Source organism: Scyliorhinus torazame, chromosome 8, assembly GCF_047496885.1.
Source record: "Scyliorhinus torazame isolate Kashiwa2021f chromosome 8, sScyTor2.1, whole genome shotgun sequence".
Taxonomy (NCBI): Eukaryota; Metazoa; Chordata; class Chondrichthyes; order Carcharhiniformes; family Scyliorhinidae; genus Scyliorhinus; species Scyliorhinus torazame.
Genome location: NC_092714.1, coordinates 281,488,491 through 281,507,276, shown reverse-complemented (window position 1 = coordinate 281,507,276; position 18,786 = coordinate 281,488,491). Strand labels below are relative to the sequence as shown.

The 18,786-nt window shown below is 55.2% G+C and overlaps 1 protein-coding gene across 1 annotated transcript in view; it reads right to left on the bottom strand.

The window, feature by feature from the left end:
* Nucleotides 1–18,786, bottom strand: part of fer1l4 (fer-1 like family member 4) — a 527,478-nt gene that overhangs the window by 341,268 nt on the left and 167,424 nt on the right. The window contains exon 15 of the mRNA XM_072515422.1: nucleotides 9,337–9,707. Within this exon, the coding sequence (XP_072371523.1) occupies nucleotides 9,337–9,707 (371 nt within the window). The remainder of the gene's footprint in view (nucleotides 1–9,336; nucleotides 9,708–18,786) is intronic.

The following is an 18,786-nucleotide window of genomic DNA, read 5'->3' as shown; positions in this document are numbered from 1 at the left end:
GAAGGAATGGCTGATATATATCCAAGTCTGCACGGGAGCACAGTGGTTAGCACTGTTGCTTCACAACTCCAGGGTCCCAGGTTCAATTCCAGGCTTGGGTCACTGTCTGTGTGGAGTCTGCACGTTCTCCCAGTGTCTGCGTGGGTTTCCTCCGGGTGCTCCGGTTACCTCCCACAGTCCAAAGATGTGCTGTTAGGTAATTTGGACATTCTGAATTCTCCCTCTGTGTACCCGAACAAGCGCCGGAATGTGGCGACTAGGGGCTTTTCACAGTAACTTCATTGCAGTGTTAATGTAAGCTTACTTGTGACAATAAAGATTATTATTATTAAGTCAGGATGGTGAGTGGGTTTGGAGGGGAATCTCCAGCTGTTGGATAGTCAGAGGCTTTTCACGGGGTAGAGGGGTCAATTACAAGGGGGCATAGGTTTAAGGTGAGAGGGGCAAGGTTTAGAGTAGATGTACGAGGCAAGTTTTTTTACACAGAGGGTAGTGGGTGCCTGGAACTCGCTGCCGGAGGAGGTGGTGGAAGCACGGACGATAGTGACATTTAACAAATACATGAATAGGATGGGAATAGAGGGATACGGACCCAGGAAGTGTAGAAGATTGTAGTTTAGTTGGGCAGCATGGTCGGCACGGGCTTGGAGGGCCGAAGGGCCTGTTCCTGTGCTGTACATTTCTTTGTTCTTTTTGTTCTTTGTGATGCTGTGTCTGCTGCCCTTGTCCTTTGAGGTGGCAGCGGTTATCGGTTTGGAAGGCGCTGCCTAAGTAATCATAGAAAGAATTCAAGGCTGCTGGGAGTCGAGGTGGACTGGCAAAAGCCATCCTCAGTATTCTGGCACAAAAACAGAACGTTGGCCCCTGTGCCAACTCAATAACAACTGAATAGAAACAATGTGCAGGGGCATGAGGAAAAGGCAGGAGAATGGCACCATGTCTTGGTGCTTGTTTGGAGATCTGGTGCATCCACAATGGGCCAAATGGCCTCCTTCAGCACCGTAACAATTCTAGGATTCTGTAAGCAGATGTTTCTAATTTTAAGGATTGCCTTCTCAAGTTGAGAGCTGGATTGGATCACCAGCCCTCACCCTGCACTCCAAACTTGGCCGACTCTACACTAAGCATGTCCTCGTCCTCAACAATTTTCATGGAATCAGACTATCTTCTCAATGAGCCCCCCAGAGGTAGAGTGAACCATAATCTGCATGCTCCCCTATGCTTAGGTATAACACTCCTTCCCATATGGCCACTCATGTACCCCCTCCCCCCCTTGCCACGGGTGGCACAGTAGCACAGTGGTTAGCACTGCTGCCTCACAGTCCCAGGGTCCCAGATTCCATTCCTGGTTTGGGTCACTAACTGTGCAGAGTCTGCACGTTCTCCCCGTGTCTGCGTCTGTTTCCTCTGGGTGCTCCGGTTTCATCTCACAATCCAAAAATGTGCGGATTATGTGGATTGGCCATGCTAATTTGCCCTTACTGTCCAAAAAGGTTAGATGGGGTTAAGGGTCCAGAGGAGGTTCACAAGAATGATCCCTGGAATGAAGAGCTTGACGTATGAGGAATGGTTGAGGACTCTGGGTCTCTACTCGTTGGAGTTTAGAAGGATGAAGGGAGATCTTATTGAAACTTGGAAGAAACTGCAAGGCCTGGATAGAGTGGATCTAGAGAAGATGTTTCCACTTGCAGGAAAAACTAGAACCCGAGGGCACAATCTCAGACTAAAGGGACGAACTTTAAAACAGAGATGAGGAGGAATTTCTTCAGCCAGAGGGTTGAACTCTATGCCGCAGAAGGCTGTGGAGGCCAATTCACTGAGTGTCTTTAAGACAGATAGATAGGTTCTCGATTAATAAGGGGATCAGGAGTTAAGGGGAGAAGGCAGGAGAATAAGGATGAGAAAAATATCAGCCATGATTGAATGGCAGAGCAGACTCGATGGGCCGAGTGGCCTAATTCTGCTCCTATGTCTTATAGTCTTTGGATTTATCAGCCCTGCTGGATGCAATCAACACCACAGATTAGAGAACAATGTTTTCCCTGGGGCTCAGGTGTTTCAATGGGCTAATAGATTTCTGGGCTGTCAGCCAAGCCTCCTGCTTCACAGGCACACCTTGGCATAAGGGGCCATAGGAGATGGGTGAAGTGGCATACTTTAATATTGACCTAATAGAATTTACAGTGCAGAAGGAGGCCATTCAGCCCATCGAGTCTGCACAGGCCCATGGAAAGATCACCCTATCTAAGCCCACACCTCCACCCTATCCCTATTTCCTTGTTACTTCTTCAAAGAACTCTAACAGATTGTCAGACATGACCTCCCTTCGACAAAGCCGTGCTGATTCAGTCCTATTTTATCATGCACTTCCAAGTACTCCACAATCTCATCTTTAATAAATGACCGAAGTCAAGCTAACCGGCCTATAATTTCCCATCTGCTGCCTCCCTCCCTTCTTAAACATTACATTACATTACTGTGTTCCATTAGCCACTTTCCAGTCCTCTGGGACCCTCCCTGCCTCCAGTGATTCCTGAAAGATCATCACCAATGCCTCCACAATTTCCTCACCTATCTCCTTCAGAACCCTGGGGTGTAGTCTATCCGGTCCAGGTGATTTATCCACCTTCAGACCTTTCAGTTTCCTCAGGACCTTCTCCTTTATGATGGCCACTACACTCACCTCTGCCCCCTGATTCTCCTGGAGCTCTGGCATCCCACTGATATGATCCACCGTGAAGACTGATGCAAAGTAACTATTCATTTCCTCTGCCATTTCTTGGTTTCCTATTATGACTTCCCCAGCCACGTTTTCCAGTGGTCCAATGTCTATTTTTGACTCTCTCTTACCTTTTATATATTGAAAAAAACTCTTCCTATCTTCTTTTATATTATTAGCTAGCTTGCACTCCTATTTTATCTTCTCCCCCCTTATTGCTCTTTTAGTTGTCCTCTGCTCGCTTTTAAAGGCTTCCCAATCCTTTGGCTTCTCACTAATCCTCGCCACTTTGTATGCTTTTTCTTTTGCTTTTATGCAGTCCTTGACTTCCCTGGTCAGCCACGGATGCCTCGTCCCTCCCTTTAGCATGCTTCCTCCTCCTTGGGATGAATTTCTGTTGTGCCTCCCGAATAACCCCCAAAAAGCTCCTGCCATTGCTGTTCCACTGTCTTCCCTGCTAGGCTCCTTTTAAAAAAAATTTAGAGTACCCAATTCATTTTTTTTCCAATTAAGGGGCAATTTAGCGTGGCCAATCCACCTAGCTTGCACATCTTTTTGGGTTGTGGGGGCGAAACCAATGCAAACACGGGGAGAATGTACAAACTCCACACGGGCAGTGACCCAGAGCCGGGATCGAACCTGGGACCTCGGCGCCGTGAGGCCGCAGTGCTAACCACTGTGCCACCATACTGCCTTTCCTTTTCCAATAAACTCTGGCCAGCTTCTCCCTCATGTCTTAGCAGTTACCCTTATTTAATTGTAATACCATTACATCTGATTGCAGATTCTCCCTCTCAAACTGCAGGGTAAATTCGAGCATATTGTGATCACTGCTCCTTAAGTTCCATAATCAATCCTCACATCCTGACTACTGCTAGGGAGCCTGTACATAACTCCCATCAGGGTCTTTTATACCTTTGTGATTCCTCAACTCTACCCACAGAGATTCTATGCCTTCTGATCCTATATCGCTCCTTGCTATCGATTTAACTTCATTCCTTACTAGCAACCCTGCCCCCTTTGTCCATCTGCCTGTCCTTTCGATAGGACACATATCCTTATTTAGATCCCAGCCCTGATCCCCTTGCAGCCACGTATCTGTGATGCCCACAACATTATACTGGCCAATTTCAATGTGCGCAACAAGCTCATTTACCTTGTTCCATATACTGCGCGCATTTAGGTACAACACCCTCAATCCTGCGTTGACCACCTCCCTCCTCACACTTGCCACCTTTTTTGCTCTGCCCGAGGTTAGATTCCTGCAGCTTTCTTTACTCTCTGTTGCAGCCAGGCTGGAAAATCCCACCCTTAGTATTTTGACAGATGGTGATGATTATTCAGGCACTGAAGCTAACTGATCTTTCGGTATTAAAATGTCAAAACCATGCCAAACATCAAATGTTCAAGCTGACACGAGATTAGTGACAGTTGGAATGATGCATCTGCGTCATTCAAGGAGTTGTCTGAGCTGGGGAGGGGTGGGGGGGATGGAGGAGTGGAGGTTGGGGGCTGGGGGGAGTGGAGGGTGGGAGCTGGGGGGAGTGGAGGGTGGGGGCTCGGGAGAGTGGAGTGGGGGGGCTGGGGGGAGTGGAGGGTGGGGGCCTTCCTTGCTTCAACACTCACTCTCCTCTCGCAAATCACAACCTTTGACCAGTTAGAAAGGACGAGCAGAGATGCACTAGTTTGCCTAAAGCAGTGTTTTTCAAACTTTTTTTCCGGGGACTCATTTTTACCAACTGGCCAACCTTCTAGACTCACGCCTGCCGACCTTCGCGACCCACGCCTGCCGACCTTCGCGACCCACGCCTGCCGACCTTCGCGACCCACGCGGGCAGACCTTCGCGACCCACGCCTGCTGGCCTTCGCGACCCACGCTGGCTGGCCTTCGCGACCCACGCCTGCCGACCTTCGCGGCCCACGCCTGCCGACCTTCGCGACCCACGCGGGCAGACCTTCGCGACCCACGCCTGCTGGCCTTCGCGACCCACGCTGGCTGGCCTTCGCGACCCACGCCTGCCGACCTTCGCGACCCACGCCTGCCGACCTTCGCGACCCACGCCTGCCGACCTTCGCGACCCACGCGGGCAGACCTTCGCAACCCACGCCTGCCGACCTTCGCGACCCACGCCTGCCGACCTTCGCGACCCACGCCTGCCGACCTTCGCGACCCACGCTGGCTGGCCTTCGCAACCCACGCCTGCCAACCTTCTAGACCCACGCCTGCCGACCTTCGTGACCCACGCGGGCAGACCTTCGCGACCCACGCCTGCTGGCCTTTGCGACCCACGCTGGCTGGCCTTCGCGACCCACGCCTGCCGACCTTCGCGGCCCATGCCTGCCGACCTTCACGACCCACGCCTGCCGACCTTCGCGACCCACGCCTGCCGACCTTCGCGACCCACGCCGGCCGACCTTCGCGACCCACGCTGGCTGACATTCGCGACCCACGCCGGCCGACCTTCGCAGCCCACGCCGGCTGGACTTCGCGGCCCACGCCGCCGGCATTCGCGGCCCACGCCGGCCGACCTTCGCGACCCACGCCGCCGGCATTCGCGGCCCACGCCGGCCGACCTTCGCAGCCCACGCCGGCCGACCTTCGCAGCCCACCATTTTCTCTTACCCTTAATGCGAGAGGTGAGTCTGCTTGGTCCTCACGATCTCACTCCGATCTGGTTCACAGGAGGAGAGGGCTATGCACATATCGGATGCAGGATTCAGCTGGTTCCTTTGTGCCGTCTTCACCTTTGTGAGGACGGAAGATCCAACCTCACACATGTAGGTCGTTGTGAAGGACAAAAGCAACATTATGCACTTTGACCCCAGGTTGACCCCAACACTCCCATGCATGCGCACTGATGAGCGGGCACGCATGCGCAGTGCGCCCGCATTTTTTTAGCTAGTCGCGGCCGCCATTTTTAAAGCCGTTCGCAGCCGGCATTGTTAAAAGCCGACTGCTGCGGCTCTTGCAAAATTCCCGCGATCGAGAATGCCGTGACGGATGGCTCTGCGACCCGCCCGACACCCGCCCGCAACCCACCCGCAGGTCGCGACCCCCACTTTGAAAATGCCTGGCCTAATGTGCATCTGATGGAGAATGGGGTGGGGTTGAGAGTGGGAGTGGGGTGGAGCTGGGGGATGAAATTCAGGTGGCTGACTGGTTCCCCTATACTATCCGGCCTCTGGGATGGTTCCCCAAGACTGGTTTTCGCTGGAATTGACAAGCCGCTTCTAAGATCCAGGCGACTAATCAGGCCAATTATAGCAGCGCCTTCGGGCTATTTCCAGATGCCGACAGCATTTTCCCAGCAAAGACTGGCTCGCTTGCTGAGCCTGGAGCCCATCAGCAACTTGGAGGCAGCTGGTGTGCAGCAGGGTGAGGGCCCTGTGACCCAACGAATGAGCCACAAGAATGACAGAGTTACAATTTCACCCAGTACCATTCCTCTGGAGGGAACACTCCTCCATGTTGATATCCCAGCAACAGTGGACCTTGAATTTTCAATTTTGAGAAGTTTTCTCAAGGTGCCTCTATTCGGAGACGTCCTCACAAAGTCTTTCCTGCTGTAGCAGCACCACCTCCCTCAGTGATGTTGCTGCAGTCTGTTCAATACTCAAGGCCCTTTCATTGGGCTTCCTACGACAGGAAGCTACTCACCATCCACAACGGGGTGGCCAATCAGGAGACTTCCACAAAGTTTCACCATCACGATGCCGTGACAACAAGTGTGGGCTCTCAAGCTGTGTTTGGTCCCAATGTTGGGTTCCTGGGACCCTGATGAAATTGAATCCAATGTAAATTCTCCGTTCGAGAGACTAAGTTCTCCTGCCAGTATGGCAGGGAGCTCACAGGATTCCATCAGAACCCTGGTATCAGGTCACTATTTTGGGCAGGCAGCCTGATATCAAGGTTTGGCAGCGGCACCTCCTTCCCAACTCCCACACCACAAATCTTGTCACCCCCTCCACTGACATGTGAGGGCATCCTTTCTCCCCTCGTCCCCCCCCCCTCCCCACCTCCACGGGTCACCCCCCACCCCCACACAGCATTAATCCAGGAGGGTATATCGACCCTCCCACATCCTACTCCCCAACAGGCCCCCAACAGAAATTCCCCCAGTAGAAATCCCCCCCCCCACTAGAGCCTCCCCAGAACCCCTGCCTGAAAGCTGGAGCAGTCCAGACAGTAGGGTGAAAAATCACAACATTTTCACTTACTCTCTGCTAACATCTGCTGCCTCGGCAAAAGTGTTTAAGCTGTTACAAATGTCACAGGCTTCCTGGAAAGTCCAGGACAGATCAAAGGGCTTGAAACCCCTGGACAGCCTTTGAAATGCAGATCTTCCATTCAATTTCACACAGCAATACATTGCATCAGTCAATGATTGACAGTTTTATTGCTCCAGAGACAGCTGTTTGGTGGATTGTTCATTGATTCCATTCACGCTTGAATGCATCTCCATTACACTGCTTTGATGCTAGCCACCATGCTTATAAACACTCTTGCTGTGATTGATAGCTCCTTGCCATATCAAAGGTAGCTAAGTGCTTTCATTTCCTCTTTTGTATAGCAGGAAGCATTGGGTGTCTGATAGTGGCAGGATTTGCATTGGGGAGGAGGGCCCTTTGCTGGAATTTGGGGGGGGGAGGGGAGAGCTACATTACAAACCTACCCTCTTGACCCAGTGCAGGGTCCACTGGGCCGGGGCCAGACTTGGAAATACCGGCACCAATCCACACTCACCTGAGAGGACTGGAGCATCATGGGACCCTGGAGAATTGGACTTCCATCCCCCCGGATCGGGATCCCCGCTGCTGGTGGTAGAGAATCCCCGGGTCAAAGAAGCAACTCATTATTTATTTTAAGGATTTGGGCATCACTGAGCATCACTGGCCAGCATTCATTGCCCATCCCTAATTTCCTTTCAGAGGGCAGTTAAGAGTAAACCACATTGCTGTGATGTGGAGATGCCGCGTTGGACTGGGGTGAGCACAGTAAGAAGTCTTACAACACCAGGTTAAAGTCCAACACTTTTGTTTCAAGTCACTAGCTTTCATAGCACTGCTCCTTCCTCAGGTGAATGAAGAGGTATGTTCCAGAAACATGTGTATATATATATATATATATATATATATATATATAGACAAAGTCAAAGATGCAAGACAATGCTTTGAATGCGAGCATTTGCAGGTAATTAAGTCTTTACAGATCGCCGGAGCGGAGAAACTACAACATCTTCTTCGCAGCCTTCAACACATCATCGATGAAGATGAACATCTTGCCAAGGTCATCCCCACACCCCCACTACTTGCCTTCAAACAACCGCAAAACCTCAAACAAACCATTGTTTGCAGCAAACAACCCAGCCTTCAGAACAGCAACCACCACACAACCCTGCCATGGCAATCTCTGCAAGACGTGCCAGATGATCGACATGGGTCCCACCATTACACGTGAGAACACCACCCACCAGGTACGCAGTACATACTCATGCGACTCGGCCAACGTTGTCTACCTTATACGCTGCAGGAAAGGATGTTCCGTATGGCGGTACGTAGGCGAGACCATGCAGACGCTGCAACATCGGATGAACGGACATCACACGACAATCGCCAGGCAGGAATATTCCCTTCCAGTCGGGGAACATTTCAGCAGTCAAGGGCATTCAGCCTCCGATCTCCGGGTAAGCGTTCTCCAAGGCGGCCTTCAGGACCCGCGACAACGCAGAATCGCCGAGCACAAACATATAGCCACGTTCCGCACACATGAGTACGGCCTCAACTGGGACCTTGGATTCAAGTTGCATTACATTCATCCCCCGCCATCTAGCCTGGGCGTGCGAAATCCTACTCACTGTCCTGACTTGAGACAATTCACACCTCTTTAACCTGGGGTTATCCCTATCTTTGGATCTGTAAAGATTTAATTACCTGCAAATGCTCGCATTCAAAGCATTGTCTTGCATCTTTGACTTTGTCTATACACATGTTTCTGGAACATACCTCTTCATTCACCTGAGGAAGGAGCAGTGCTCCGAAAGCTAGTGACTTGAAACAAACGTGTTGGATTTTAACCTGGTGTTGGAAGACTTCTTACTGCACATTGCTGTGGGTTTGGAGCCACACGTAGGCCAGACCAGGTAAGGATGGCAGATTTACTTCCCTAAAAGACAGGAGTGAACCAGAAGGGTTTTTGCAACAATTGATGATTGCTCCATGGTCACCATTACTGAGACTAACTTCATATTCCAAATTTTATGAATTGAATTTAAATTCCCTCAACTGTCATGGTGGGATTTGAACCCATTTCCCCCAGGATAGGCTAGGTTCCCTGCTGGAGCCATTAGTCCGGTCATATTACCACTTACGCCACGTCTCCCATTAACTAGATGGGTTTCTGGAGACAGGATCGAGGCTCACCTCAAGGAGATGGAAACCTGGTTATTTTATGGAAAGAGAGAAGTTTGATGGGCCAAACAATCTTCTACCATCTCCTGAACATCCTCGAAATCGACTGGTCACCCAATAAGCCCTACCAAAAATTCCCAACCAATAGCAGCTGTGAATGGAAGGCAGCGAATAGGAACATTTTGCAACAGGTTTGTTATTGAACTGACCTCTGGCACTGGGTGGATTTCTTCAACTTCCACCTCCACTGCATTCGGCTGATCCTGAGCATTTGAACCATCCTCATCTTCATTCTGGCCGCTGATTTCCTCTTTAGTTTTCGACTTGGATTTTGATTTCTTGCTTTTTTTTTTCAGTTTGAGTTTGCTGAAGGCACTTTTTAGACTTTTGCTTTTTGCACCTTGAATAGCTGAAATGGAGCTGAAAACCTCCACTGCCAGTGCGATCAGTATTCGTCCTCGATAAAATATCCCCTCTCTCAGTCCCTCATTCAGGTCTTTGTGAGCGTCCATTATCGTGGAGTTCTGGGGTGAGCCATAGAGGTGAATCCAGGCTGGGCCGAAGGTGGGGTGGAAACCAGCTGGAAAACATAGTCAAGGTAATCTGGGAGGCGGGTTTGCACTGGGTACTCTGGGAGGCGGGTTTGCACTAGGTACTCTGGGAGGCGGGTATGCACTGGGTACTCTGGGAGGCGGGTATGCACTGGGTACTCTGGGAGGTGGGTTTGCACTGGGTACACTGGGAGGTGGGTTTGCACTGGGTACACTGGGAGGTGGGTGTGCACTGGGTACTCTGGGAGGTGGGTTTGCACTGGGTACTCTGGGAGGTGGGTTTGCACTGGGTACTCTGGGAGGAGGGTGTGCACTGGGTACTCTGGCAGGCGGATTTGCACTGGGGGCTCTGGGAGGAGGGTTTTCATTTGGGCTCTAGGAGGAGGGTTTGCACTGGGGACTGTGGGAGACGGGTTTACACTGGGGACACTGGGAGACGGGTTTGCACTGGGTACTCAGGGAGGAGGGTTTGCACTGAGTACTCTAGGAGGAGGGTTTGCACTGTTTATTCTGGGAGGAGGGTTTGCACTGGGTACTCTGGGATGTGGGTTTGCACTGGGTACTCTGGGAGGTGGGATTGCACTGGGGACTCTGGGAGGTGGGATTTGCACTGGGGGCTCTGGCAGGTAGGTTTGCATTGGGTGCTCTGGGAGGCGGGTTTGCACTGGGTCTCTGGGAGGTGTGTTTGCACTGGGTACTCTAGGAGGTGGGTTTGCACTGGTTACTCTGGGATGTGGGTTTGCACTGGGTACTCTGGGAGGAGATTTTGCACTAGGGGCTCTGGGAGGTGGGTTTGCACTGGGTACTCTGGGAGGCGTGTTTGCACTGGGGACTCTGGGAGGTGGGTTTGCACAGGATACTCTGGGTGGTGGCTTTGCACTGGGGACTCTGGGAGGTAGGTTTGCTCTGGGAACTCTGGGAGGTGGGTTTGCACCGAGTACTCTGGGTGGTGACTTAGCACTGGGCGCTCTGAGAGGAGGGTATGCACTGGGTGCTCTGGGGGGCGGGTTTGTACTGGGGACCTGGCAGGTGGGTTTTGCACTGGGGACTCTGGCAGGTGTGTTTGCACTGGGAACTCTGGGAGGTGGGTTTGCACTGGGGACTCTGGGAGGTGGGTTTGCGCTGTGGGCTCTAGGAGGCGGGTTTGTACTGGGGACTCTGGCAGGTTGGTTTGCACTGGGGACTCTGGCAGGTGTGTTTGCACTGGGGGCTCTGGGAGGTTGGTTTGCACTGAGGGCTCTGGGAGGTGGGTTTGCGCTGGGGGCTCTGGGAGGTGGGTTTGCGCTGGGGGCTCTGGGAGGCGGGTTTGCACTGGGTACTCTGCGAGGTTGGTTTGCACTGGGGACTCTGGGAAGTGGGTTTGCACTGGGGGCTATGGGAGGTGGGTTTGCACTGGAGGCTCTGGGAGGCGGGTTTGCACTGGGTACTCTGGGAGGCGGGTATGCACTGGGTACTTTGGAAGGAGGATATGCACTGGGTACTCTGGGAGGAGGGTGTGCACTGGGTACTCTGGCAGGCGGGTTTGCACTGGGGGCTCTGGGAGGAAGGTTTGCATTTGGGCTCTAGGAGGAAGGTTTGCACGGGGGACTATGGGAGACTGGTTTGCACTGGGTACTCTGGGAGGAGGGTTTGCACTGTGTACTCTGGGAGACGGGTTTGCACTGGGTACTCTGGGATGTGGGTTTTGCACTGGGTACTCTGGTAGGTGGCATTGCACTGGGGGCTCTGGGAGGTGGGTTTTGCAATGGGGGCTCTGGGAGGTGGGTTTGCATTGGGTGCTCTGGGAGGCGGGTTTACACTGGGTCTGTGGGAGGTGGGTTTGCACTGGGTACTCTGGGAGGTGGGTTTGCACTGGTTACTCTGGGATGTGGGTTTGCACTGGGTACTCTAGGAGGAGGTTTTGCACTGGGGGCTCTGGGAGGTGGGTTTGAACTGGGTACTCTGGGAGGCGTGTTTGCACTGGGGACTCTGGGAGGTGGGTTTGCACAGGGTACTCTGGGTGGTGGCTTTGCACTGGGGACTCTGGGAGGTGGGTTTGCTCTGGGAACTCTGGGAGGTGGGATTGCACTGGGTACTCTGGGTGGTGGCTTTGCACTGGGCGCTCTGAGAGGCGGGTTTGCACTGGGGAATCTGGCAGGTGGGTTTCCACTGGGGACTCTGGCAGGTGTGTTTGCACTGGGGGATCTGGAAGGTGGGTTTGCACTGGGGACTCTGGCAGGTGTGTTTGCACTGGGAGCTCTGGAAGGTGGGTTTGCACTGGGGACTCTGGCAGGTGTGTTTGCACTGGGGGATCTGGGAGGTTGGATTGCACTGGGTACTCTGGGTGGTGGCTTTGCACTGGGCGCTCTGAGAGGCGGGTTTGTACTGGGGAATCTGGCAGGTGGGTTTCCACTGGGGACTCTGGCAGGTGTGTTTGCACTGGGGGCTCCGGAAGGTGGGTTTGCACTGGGGACTCTGGCAGGTGTGTTTGCACTGGGGGCTCTGGAAGGTGGGTTTGCACTGGGGACTCTGGCAGGTGTGTTTGCACTGGGGGCTCTGGAAAGTGGGTTTGCACTGGGGACTCTGGCAGGTGTGTTTGCACTGGGGGCTCTGGGAGGTTGGTTTGCACTGGGGACTCTGGGAGGCGGGTTTGCACTGGGGACTCTGGGAGGCGGGTTTGCACTGAGTACTCTGCGAGGTTGGTTTTCACTGGGGGCTATGGGAGGTGGGTTTGCGCTGGGGGCTCTGGGAGGCGGGTTTGCACTGGGTACTCTGGGAGGCGGTATGCACTGGGTACTCTGGTAGGAGGGTTTGCACTGGGTACACTGGGATGTGGGTTTGCAGTGGTGACTCTGGGGGGAGGGTTTGCACTGGGTACTCTGGGTGGTGTGTTTGCACTGGGAACATTGGGAGGAGGGTTTGCACTGGGGTCTCTGGGAGGTGGGTTTGTACTGGGTACACTGGGAGGTGGGTTTGCAGTGGTGACTCTGGGGGGAAGGTTTGCACTGGGTACTCTGGGTGGTGTGTTTGCACTGGGAACATTGGGAGGTGGGTTCGTACTGGGGACTCTGGGAGGCGGGTTTGCACTGGGCCTCTGGGAGGTGGGTTTGCTCTGGGTACTCTGGGTAGTAGGTTTGCACTGGGTACACTGGGAGGTGGGTTTGTACTGGGGTCTCTGGGAGGAGGGTTTGCACTGGGTACACTGAGAGGCGGGATTGTACTGGGTACTCTGGGAGGTGGGTTTGCAGTGGGGACTCTGGGAGGAGGGTTTGCACTGGGTACACTGGGAGGTGGGTTTGTACTGGGGTCTCCGGGAGCGGGTTTGCACTGGAGACTCTGGGAGGTGTGTCTGCACTGGGTACACTGGGAGGTGGGTTTGTACGGGGGTCTCTGGGAGGAGGGTTTGCACTGGGTACACTGGGAGGAGTGTTCGTACAGGGATCTCTGGGAGGAGGGTTTGCACTGGGGAATCTGGGAGGTGTGTTCGCACTGGGGTCTCTGGGAGGCGGGTTTGCACTGGGGTCTCTGGGAGGCGGGTTTGCACTGGGGTCTCTGGGAGGCGGGTTTGCACTGGGGACTCTGGGAGGTGTGTTTGCAGTGGGGACTCTGGTAGGAGGGTTTGCACTGGGGACACTGTCAGGTGGGTTTGTACTGGGGGCTCTGGGAGGAGGGTTTGCACTGGGGACTCTGGGAGGTGTGTTTGCACTGGGTACACTGGGAGGTGGGTTTGTACTGGGTACTCTGAGAGGTGGGTTTGCAGTGGGGACTCTGGGAGGAGGGTTTGCACTGGGTACACTGGAAGGTGGGTTTGTACTGGGGTCTCTGGGAAGCGGGTTTGCACTGGGGACTCTGGGAGGTGTGTTTGCACTGGGTACACTGGGAGGCAGGTTTGTACAGGGGTCTCTGGGAGGAGGGTTTGCACTGGGTACACTGGGAGGTGGGTTCGTACTGGGGACTCTGGCAGGTGTGTTTGCACTGGGGGCTCTGGAAAGTGGGTTTGCACTGGGGACTCTGGCAGGTGTGTTTGCACTGGGGGCTCTGGGAGGTTGGTTTGCACTGGGGACTCTGGGAGGCGGGTTTGCACTGGGGACTCTGGGAGGCGGGTTTGCACTGAGTACTCTGCGAGGTTGGTTTTCACTGGGGGCTATGGGAGGTGGGTTTGCGCTGGGGGCTCTGGGAGGCGGGTTTGCACTGGGTACTCTGGGAGGCGGTATGCACTGGGTACTCTGGTAGGAGGGTTTGCACTGGGTACACTGGGATGTGGGTTTGCAGTGGTGACTCTGGGGGGAGGGTTTGCACTGGGTACTCTGGGTGGTGTGTTTGCACTGGGAACATTGGGAGGTGGGTTTGTACTGGGGTCTCTGGGAGGAGGGATTGCACTGGGTACACTGGGAGGTGGGTTAGCAGTGGTGACTCTGGGGGGAAGGTTTGCACTGGGTACTCTGGGTGGTGTGTTTGCACTGGGAACATTGGGAGGTGGGTTCGTACTGGGGACTCTGGGAGGCGGGTTTGCACTGGGCCTCTGGGAGGTGGGTTTGCTCTGGGTACTCTGGGTAGTAGGTTTGCACTGGGTACACTGGGAGGTGGGTTTGTACTGGGGTCTCTGGGAGGAGGGTTTGCACTGGGTACACTGAGAGGCGGGATTGTACTGGGTACTCTGGGAGGTGGGTTTGCAGTGGGGACTCTGGGAGGAGGGTTTGCACTGGGTACACTGGGAGGTGGGTTTGTACTGGGGTCTCCGGGAGCGGGTTTGCACTGGAGACTCTGGGAGGTGTGTCTGCACTGGGTACACTGGGAGGTGGGTTTGTACGGGGGTCTCTGGGAGGAGGGTTTGCACTGGGTACACTGGGAGGAGTGTTCGTACAGGGATCTCTGGGAGGAGGGTTTGCACTGGGGAATCTGGGAGGTGTGTTCGCACTGGGGTCTCTGGGAGGCGGGTTTGCACTGGGGTCTCTGGGAGGCGGGTTTGCACTGGGGTCTCTGGGAGGCGGGTTTGCACTGGGGACTCTGGGAGGTGTGTTTGCAGTGGGGACTCTGGTAGGAGGGTTTGCACTGGGGACACTGTCAGGTGGGTTTGTACTGGGGGCTCTGGGAGGAGGGTTTGCACTGGGGACTCTGGGAGGTGTGTTTGCACTGGGTACACTGGGAGGTGGGTTTGTACTGGGTACTCTGAGAGGTGGGTTTGCAGTGGGGACTCTGGGAGGAGGGTTTGCACTGGGTACACTGGAAGGTGGGTTTGTACTGGGGTCTCTGGGAAGCGGGTTTGCACTGGGGACTCTGGGAGGTGTGTTTGCACTGGGTACACTGGGAGGCAGGTTTGTACAGGGGTCTCTGGGAGGAGGGTTTGCACTGGGTACACTGGGAGGTGGGTTCGTACTGGGGTCTCTGGGAGGCGGGTATGCATTGAGTACTCTGGGAGGTGTGTTTGCACTGGGTACTCTGGGAGGAGGGTTTGCACTGTGTACTCTGGGAGACGGGTTTGCACTGGGTACTCTGGGAGGTGGGCTTGCACTGGGAACTCTGGGAGGTGGGATTGCACTTGGGGCTCTGGGAGGTGGGTTTTCAATGGGGGCTCTGGGAGGTGTGTTTGCACTGGGGACTCTGGGAGGTGGGTTTGCACAGGGTACTCTGGGTGATGGCTTTGCACTGGGGACTCTGGGAGGTGGGTTTGCTCTGGAAACTCTGGGAGGTGGGTTTGCACTGGGGACTCTGGGAGGTGGGTTTGCGCTGTGGGCTCTGGGAGGCGGGTTTGTACTGGGGACTCTGGCAGGTGGGTTTGCACTGGGGAATCTGGCAGGTGGGTTTGCACTGGGGGCTCTGGAAGGTGGGTTTGCACTGGGGACTCTGGGAGGTTGGTTTTCACTGGGGACTCTGGGAGGTGGGTTTGCACTGGGGACTCTGGCAGGTGTGTTTGCACTGGGGGCTCTGGAAGGTGGGTTTGCACTGGGGACTCTGGCAGGTGTGTTTGCACTGGGGGCTCTGGAAAGTGGGTTTGCACTGGGGACTCTGGCAGGTGTGTTTGCACTGGGGGCTCTGGGAGGTTGGTTTGCACTGGGGACTCTGGGAGGCGGGTTTGCACTGGGGACTCTGGGAGGCGGGTTTGCACTGAGTACTCTGCGAGGTTGGTTTTCACTGGGGGCTATGGGAGGTGGGTTTGCGCTGGGGGCTCTGGGAGGCGGGTTTGCACTGGGTACTCTGGGAGGCGGTATGCACTGGGTACTCTGGTAGGAGGGTTTGCACTGGGTACACTGGGATGTGGGTTTGCAGTGGTGACTCTGGGGGGAGGGTTTGCACTGGGTACTCTGGGTGGTGTGTTTGCACTGGGAACATTGGGAGGTGGGTTTGTACTGGGGTCTCTGGGAGGAGGGATTGCACTGGGTACACTGGGAGGTGGGTTTGCAGTGGTGACTCTGGGGGGAAGGTTTGCACTGGGTACTCTGGGTGGTGTGTTTGCACTGGGAACATTGGGAGGTGGGTTCGTACTGGGGACTCTGGGAGGCGGGTTTGCACTGGGCCTCTGGGAGGTGGGTTTGCTCTGGGTACTCTGGGTAGTAGGTTTGCACTGGGTACACTGGGAGGTGGGTTTGTACTGGGGTCTCTGGGAGGAGGGTTTGCACTGGGTACACTGAGAGGCGGGATTGTACTGGGTACTCTGGGAGGTGGGTTTGCAGTGGGGACTCTGGGAGGAGGGTTTGCACTGGGTACACTGGGAGGTGGGTTTGTACTGGGGTCTCCGGGAGCGGGTTTGCACTGGAGACTCTGGGAGGTGTGTCTGCACTGGGTACACTGGGAGGTGGGTTTGTACGGGGGTCTCTGGGAGGAGGGTTTGCACTGGGTACACTGGGAGGAGTGTTCGTACAGGGATCTCTGGGAGGAGGGTTTGCACTGGGGAATCTGGGAGGTGTGTTCGCACTGGGGTCTCTGGGAGGTTGGTTTGCACTGGGGTCTCTGGGAGGCGGGTTTGCACTGGGGTCTCTGGGAGGCGGGTTTGCACTGGGGACTCTGGGAGGTGTGTTTGCACTGGGTACACTGGGAGGTGGGTTTGTACTGGGTACTCTGAGAGGTGGGTTTGCAGTGGGGACTCTGGGAGGAGGGTTTGCACTGGGTACACTGGAAGGTGGGTTTGTACTGGGGTCTCTGGGAAGCGGGTTTGCACTGGGGACTCTGGGAGGTGTGTTTGCACTGGGTACACTGGGAGGCAGGTTTGTACAGGGGTCTCTGGGAGGAGGGTTTGCACTGGGTACACTGGGAGGTGGGTTCGTACTGGGGTCTCTGGGAGGCGGGTATGCATTGAGTACTCTGGGAGGTGTGTTTGCACTGGGTACTCTGGGAGGAGGGTTTGCACTGTGTACTCTGGGAGACGGGTTTGCACTGGGTACTCTGGGAGGTGGGCTTGCACTGGGAACTCTGGGAGGTGGGATTGCACTTGGGGCTCTGGGAGGTGGGTTTTCAATGGGGGCTCTGGGAGGTGTGTTTGCACTGGGGACTCTGGGAGGTGGGTTTGCACAGGGTACTCTGGGTGATGGCTTTGCACTGGGGACTCTGGGAGGTGGGTTTGCTCTGGAAACTCTGGGAGGTGGGTTTGCACTGGGGACTCTGGGAGGTGGGTTTGCGCTGTGGGCTCTGGGAGGCGGGTTTGTACTGGGGACTCTGGCAGGTGGGTTTGCACTGCGGAATCTGGCAGGTGGGTTTGCACTGGGGGCTCTGGAAGGTGGGTTTGCACTGGGGACTCTGGGAGGTTGGTTTTCACTGGGGACTCTGGGAGGTGGGTTTGCACTGGGGGCTATGGGAGGTGGGTTTGCACTGGGTACTCTGGGAGACGGGTTTGCACTGGGTACTCTGGGAGGAGGGTTTGCACTGTGTACTCTGGGAGACGGGTTTGCACTGGGTACTCTGGGAGGTGAGTTTGCACTGGGTACTCCAAGAGGAGGGTTTGCACTGGGTACTCTGGGAGGTGGGATTGCACTGGGGGCTCTGGGAGGTGGGTTTTGCAATGGGGGCTCTGGGAGGTGGGTTTGCATTGCGTGCTCCGGGAGGCGGGTTTACACTGGGTCTCTGGGAGGTGGGTTTTCACTGGGTAATCTGGGAGGTGGGTTTGCACTGGTTACTCTGGGATGTGGGTTTGCACTGGGTACTCTGGGAGGAGGTTTTGCACTGGGGGCTCTGGGAGGTGGGTTTGAACTGGGTACTCTGGGAGGCGTGTTTGCACTGGGGGCTCTGGGAGGTGGGCTTGCACTGGGTACTCTGGGAGGAGGGTTTGCACTGGGTACCCTAGGAGGAGGGTTTGCACTGTTTACTCTGGGAGGGTTTGCACTGGGTACTCTGGGATGTGGGTTTGCACTGGGTACTCTGGTAGGTGGGATTGCACTGGGGGCTCTGGGAGGTGGGTTTTGCAATGGGGGCTCTGGGAGGTGGGTTTGCATTGGGTGCTCTGGGAGGCGGGTTTACACTGGGTCTGTGGGAGGTGGGTTTGCACTGGGTACTCTGGGAGGTGGGTTTGCACTGGTTACTCTGGGATGTGGGTTTGCACTGGGTACTCTGGGAGGAGGTTTTGCACTGGGGGTTCTGGGAGGTGGGTTTGAACTGGGTACTCTGGGAGGCGTGTTTGCACTGGGGACTCTGGGAGGTGGGTTTGCACAGGGGACTCTGGGTGGTGGCTTTGCACTGGGGACTCTGGGAGGTGGGTTTGCTCTGGGAACTCTGGGAGGTGGGTTTGCTCTGGGTACTCTGGGTGGTGGCTTTGCACTGGGCGCTCTGAGAGGCGGGTTTGTACTGGGGAATCTGGCAGGTGGGTTTCCACTGGGGACTCTGGCAGGTGTGTTTGCACTGGGGGATCTGGAAGGTGGGTTTGCACTGGGGACTCTGGCAGGTGTGTTTGCACTGGGGGCTCTGGAAGGTGGGTTTGCACTGGGGACTCTGGCAGGTGTGTTTGCACTGGGGACTCTGGGAGGTTGGTTTGCACTGGGTACTCTGGGTGGTGGCTTTGCACTGGGCGCTCTGAGAGGCGGGTTTGTACTGGGGAATCTGGCAGGTGGGTTTCCACTGGGGACTCTGGCAGGTGTGTTTGCACTGGGGGCTCTGGAAGGTGGGTTTGCACTGGGGACTCTGGCAGGTGTGTTTGCACTGGGG